This window comes from Merops nubicus, unplaced genomic scaffold (assembly GCF_000691845.1).
Source record: "Merops nubicus isolate BGI_N331 unplaced genomic scaffold, ASM69184v1 scaffold32864, whole genome shotgun sequence".
NCBI classification, from domain to species: Eukaryota; Metazoa; Chordata; class Aves; order Coraciiformes; family Meropidae; genus Merops; species Merops nubicus.
Window position 1 is genome coordinate 15 of NW_008605454.1, and position 5,754 is coordinate 5,768.

General features: G+C 40.7%; 1 protein-coding gene across 1 annotated transcript in view; it reads left to right on the forward strand.

Moving 5' to 3' along the window:
- Window positions 1–238: 238 nt before the first annotated feature.
- WDR75 (WD repeat domain 75) overlaps window positions 239–5,754 on the forward strand; it is a gene marked incomplete at its 5' end in the record, with an annotated part of 13,779 nt that continues 8,263 nt past the window's right edge. Inside the window, 8 exons of the mRNA XM_008939346.1 lie at window positions 239–309; window positions 859–975; window positions 1,497–1,585; window positions 2,368–2,526; window positions 2,864–2,923; window positions 3,013–3,128; window positions 3,597–3,769; window positions 4,588–4,751. Coding sequence (XP_008937594.1) covers window positions 239–309; window positions 859–975; window positions 1,497–1,585; window positions 2,368–2,526; window positions 2,864–2,923; window positions 3,013–3,128; window positions 3,597–3,769; window positions 4,588–4,751 — 949 coding nt within the window. The remainder of the gene's footprint in view (window positions 310–858; window positions 976–1,496; window positions 1,586–2,367; window positions 2,527–2,863; window positions 2,924–3,012; window positions 3,129–3,596; window positions 3,770–4,587; window positions 4,752–5,754) is intronic.

Consider the following 5,754-nt stretch of genomic DNA (forward strand, 5'->3'; position numbering starts at 1 on the left):
GTCTTCTCCCCTCCTGAATGAGTTACGTGCTGTTAATGCTTTTTCGTGCTCTTATACCAGTGCAGCAGCACTGAAGCAGAAGTTAATGTAAGACCTGTGTTTTATAAAAAAAGAAAATGCGTTTTTTATGTGCAATATTTTCCTGTTATATCAGCAGTTATATTTCCACTTTTAAGTACTTTGTAGTGAAGAGTATATTTTAAGAAGGTAATCTGTATGTCTTGTTTTACTGTAACAGGGTGAATATGTGGCATCAGTGAAGGGGGTTAATCTCCAAGTTTATTTTTTTAAAAAGAAACAGCTGAACAGGTAAGAGTGAAAATACCAGGTATTGATTCAGTCCAATTTATGATAAATGTTTGTTAACTGGTTGTGTGTGCACGCCTTACCTTGCATTCTTCAGCAGCCATTTGGTTTGATGCTGGAGGGGATGTAGTCACTGTGTCAGAAGCTTCCAGTAGAGGCAGGCAGTGAGGTGGTGCTGTGGCACTGGTAGCTTATTGTTTTGCCTCTAGCACATAGTTTTTTCAGAAAGTTACTTGGGCTGATGCTGGACTAAGACAAGTGACATAGTTTGTTTAGGGCCAAAACAAGGTCAGCAGAAAAGTGGTGGGGTGGAAGGAGAGGGAAAGAAAGAAAAACATTTCAACTTGGTTGAAGGCAAAAAACTAATGAAATAAAAAGAGAAATAAGTCTGTCACTGTTCTATGAGGGTGCATGTGACTATGACAATTTCGAGACGTTTAATTTTGCAGTCAGAATTGTTTTTATGTGTAATAACATCCTTTTAAAGCTTTGTTTTTTAAAAACAAAACCAAGCAACTCGTGTAATTAAAGTTACTTTCTTAACTCTTGCAGGTTTTCTTTAAGCACCACAAAGACCAAAGGCGGGAGCAACGACTTCAGGTGCGTGGCGTGCCACCCCGCAGAGGACTGCATTGCCACCGGCCATGCCGACGGGAAGATCCGCCTCTGGTATGCACACTCGCTCAGCAGGGCACCCCAAAGGGATGTGACCATAGGAGCTCAGTGGAACCCCAGCAAAGCAAACGGGTCTGTCCTCAGTGTTGCCATTTTTGTAGTGGGCAAAGAACATCGTGTCCTGTGAAGCTGCAGTACTGACGCTGGTTTCAGGGCACAGCTTCAGTTTGTCTCGAATGGGAAGATAGTCCTGTGGAGCTGTGCTCCAGGCATCTAAACTGTGTTTGGGGAAGGCAGTGCAGGAGCAGCTGGAATAACTCGATGGGAAGTAGAGTCCTAGTGGGATTGTGTGAACGATATGCTTGGCCAGGTCACTCTGTATGTCTGAGATGTGTGGTGTGCACCAGAAAGGCACCAAAACCCCAATAGCGTCATTTCTTCCCTCCCGTTGTATCGCTTGGGAGTGCCAGAAACTCTAGTCTGTTAGATAGATGAGAGGATGGTGTGCTTGATTCAATTCAGTATTCCCTTTCATTTGTTGTGCTTAAAGAACTGTTCTGTTCCTGCCCAAATAGGAGGAATTTCTACCACAAGAAAGAGTACACATATTCCACGCTGCATTGGCATCACGACGCTGTCATGGATCTGGCTTTTTCTGTGCAGGGTGAGTTAAAAATAAAAATCAACCAAACAAACAAAACTTCTCAAAGTTGAAGAGTTGCAGCAGGGAGGGGAAAAAGCAATAGAAGTTTTGAGTTTGTCCACTTACTAACAAATTAATTTGTAGGATTTTAAATATGTCCAGGAAGGACCTGAAATAAAAATGGAAGCAGTTGTTATTTTGGGGGAGATTTTGATCAGCATTGATAATGTCAAATTTCTAGTTTCTGTGGTAGAATGTAAAGTCTGACCCCTTCTCTTTGCTCTTCCCACACCTGCACTCTCCCTCCACCCCCTCATCAGCAACACCAATCAATGCTTGCCAGTCTTACTTGCATCCAAATAAAACAAGCCAGTCTTGTCCCAGTTGAAACCTAGTGGCAAAAACACAGTTAGCTTTCATCTGAATTGTGTGATCTGAACTGTTCTCCTTAGGATATTTCTTGCTGCAAAGTAGTTCTGCTAGGAGGAGAACAATTCAGCTGTGTTCTAACACAAACCCTCAGCTGATGCAGAAAGCAGTGGGATCTACCACTCCCAAACCATTGTGCCTACAGTAACATTTAAACAAATTCTTATTACTTAACCCACTTTTCTTTAGCAGTTGAACATGGGATAATGAGAAACATATCTCTGTTTCTCAGGCTAGATCTGAGGAATAATTGCTTTGCATGTGACAGTTTAAGAAAGGTTTTTGAGAAACCTGTTTTTATGTCACTGTGAACATGTATGCTGGTGATATTTTTTTAAGCAAAAGCTATAACTGCATTTTTATTACTGGAAAAGGAACGAGCTTGCTGAGTGGTGGAGTTGAATCCGTGCTGGTTCTGTGGCACGACACATCGGCCTGTCAGAAGGATTTCCTTCCTCGTCTGGGGTCTCCTATTGAGTACATCTCCATGTCATCTGATGGTTCCCTCTGTTGCACCTTGCATTCAGACAACAGTAAGCCAAAACGTATTTTAAGTATAACTTAATGCAAAATAGCAAGTCTTTGTGAGCTTTATGTTGTTAATTTAAGATAAATTAACTAGATACTACATGGAAGTTCAATACTGATCTGAGAGAAGAGATGCTTGAAGTGATCTTCTGCTCTTTCACCAGTTCTGTGTATTTGCCAGGTGCCTGCTATATCTTGGCTTTCCACCTCAATGTGGAGGTGTCATAAATTGTGAAAAGATAACTTTGTGGGGTGAAGAGTTGTTTAAGGTCCCTTCCCCACCATGAGATGTGGTTACATTGCAGAAGCCTTTTGCAACTCTTTATCTTCTTTTCCTTTCAGGAATTACAATTGTCAACAGCAACCTAAGATTTTCCAAAAGCATTCAAGGGCTAATCAAAAGTAAGTGCAATGAAATTTATCCTCCACTTACAAGGCAGAATATGTCACTTGCCATCATGGATCATTTGCCATCTGATTGTTGTTTCCAGGCACAGATGTCAAGACTGGCCTGGTGGTTGATCCTAGAACCAAAGCTTTGGTTCTGAATGGAGAGCCTGGCCACTTGCAGTTCTATTCTCTCCAGAGTGACCAACAGCTGTTCAGTGTAAGTTGGATGGGCTTGTACTAAAACTCATAACTTGGTCAGTCAAGTAAGTTGTGCATCAGAATTTATTTGAAGTCTTAATATGACAAGCAGGAAAGGAGCCAGCAGCTATACTGTGAGACTGGATTCCAAGCTGAGATGTTTTCAGCTTTTTCACAAACTTCTTTTGCTTGTTAAGCATAGCTAAACGTTGAAGGTTGAATAAATGGTTCAAGACAGTGTGCTGCTCCTGTTCAATGTCAAAAATATCTTGGTAAAATCCCCACGAAATAGCTTTTTTTTTTTCCCCACATTTGGCATTGCTATGAGTGTAGAGGCCCTGATTATCCTTTCCTCACACTTATTTATGCCACAGCCCAGTCAGCTCTAATCAGTGCTTTCAGAACATACTTTCTCTGGGGTTTTATGAATGATACCTCTAAATCTGCTCTTGAATTTTGAAATTTTAACTTTGGCCTTGTTTTGCAGTTGGATATTGTGCAACGCCAATACGTTCATCAGGCAGGCTTAAACCAAACTGACTTGGTAAAAGTTGCCTTCAGTGCACAAGGCAAGTGGTTGGCAACAGTAGAAGAGAGAGAAGAAGTAACTGACCCTGAGTTACAGCTGAAGCTGTGGTTCTATGATGAAGAAACACAAAGGTAACAATAAGAAAGCTGGCCTTTTAGGTGTCAAAATCTCAAGGATCACACAAACGTCTACCCAAGCTTTGTCTTGCAGAGGTTTTCCAGATCAACTAACAGACAAAATTCTAGGGAAGACCTTAGGGAGAGTTTACCATGTGTGCTACATGCATCTGAGACAACACATGTAGCTGAAGTAAATATGGATTGGAAATAAGTGCTCTGAATCTCATTTACTTACATTAATCAGGATATTCTAACCATGGGACTTAAATTCACATGCTTACTTGGTATTAAAAATCACAGGCCTGATGGAATGCTTCTATAGCTTCTTCAGCTTTCCCAGCTTAGTCTAATCCATCATTAATTGCCTTCTAGGATCCCAAAGGTTATGACTTTATTGTTTGGTTTTGATTTATTTTTTTTTTTTTTAGCTTACATATGCATCTTGCTCATTCACTTCTCCCATGTTCTTATTTACCAAAAAACCAAATTGATTATAAATTGTTATTTTCTTAAAAAGCAAAGTATAGCTGACATGTGTAGCAGCTGTGTGACTTATTTTCTAAGTACTGGGAAGACTGCCCAGAGTTCAGGCTGAGTATTTGAGAGTGATGCTGGCTTGGTGATCCTTTCTCAGTGCTGGGCTACGATCTCTCTTGCTGTATGGAAGTGATTAGGGGAATCTGATTGCGAGAGTGATACCGCTTAGCTATCTAATTAGAAGTTTCTTTCACTCTTCTTCTTCATGTCCCTTCCAGAATCATCTGAAACTGAAACCTTCCCCAGGTTCCAAATGAAATGAAATGGCAAACTCCTGTTTTCTTTTCCTGTAGCTTTAAGCTGAATACCAGAATAAATACGCCCCACGAGGACCACATAACAGACATGTGCTTCCGTGACATGGATGAATTGGAAGATGATTCCCTGATCCTGGTAACAGCTGGCAGAGACTGTGTGTTTAAAGTCTGGGTGATGGTAGAAGACACTAATCCAGAAGGTAAGTACGGTCAAAATTTAACTTGCTCTTACTTGCCACCTTATAACATGCTGCAGACGTTCTCACCCCCATGCAGAAAGGGGTTATTCTGTTTTAGTTGTCTTTGTGTAAAATAACAGCACTTTACCATTCTGCAGCTCCACTGCTCCAGAGTTCATTTTTTGAACATCTTCCCATTTGATATTTGAACGTCCTAGAATGGATGTTTAGGATCCACTTCCAAGATACTTAAGTAACCAAATTTCACCTCTCAAAGCGCATGCTGCTGTTCATTTGTTTCCAGCAGAACATCTGAGGGATGTGTATTACCCTGTAGCCCTTTGGAAGTGAAATACATGAGATTTCCCACTCCTTAATTTCCTTTTACTGAAATGTTACTGCAGTGCCAAGTACACTTCACCAAGCTGAAATTCTGCTATTTAGGTGTCCTGCCTTTTCACGTTCCCAAATAGATGGGGCAGTGGTCTTGCTGAACTGCTTGCACTTTGGTTTGTGGTTCAGGGGCAGTTGAGAACATGTTCAAAATTTCTTATGAACTACTATGGTTTCCACTTGGCAAACTTACTTTGCCAAATTGCCTTGCTTTTTCCAAGCCATTTGCTCCTGAACAGTGGCTGCTCATGGGAAGAAAACTAAAAGCTTTTATTTGTTTACTAGGATTGATGCATTTATTTACTTAATAGCAATCTCCTCAATGGTATCTGAAGAGGTTTGTTTTCTTTTTTGTTTGTAAGTTATTGTAAGCTTAGATTATATCTTAACTTTAAGAGCAGGTGCTTTGATCTTGGATGCAGTGTAAGCTGGGGGTGAAACCTAGTGGGGTCTTTTTCTTCCAACACAATAGTTTTGTATCTGCTGATGGGTCATCGCAGGGTTTGTATTGTTTTTTGTGTGTGTATTTTTGTGTTTTTAAGTGACTTAGAGAGTTCTGTTTCAGGGCACATGTGAAAGTACAAATTAGTAGACTCTTGTGATGTATTTGACTGGCAGGGGGGGGAGGGTT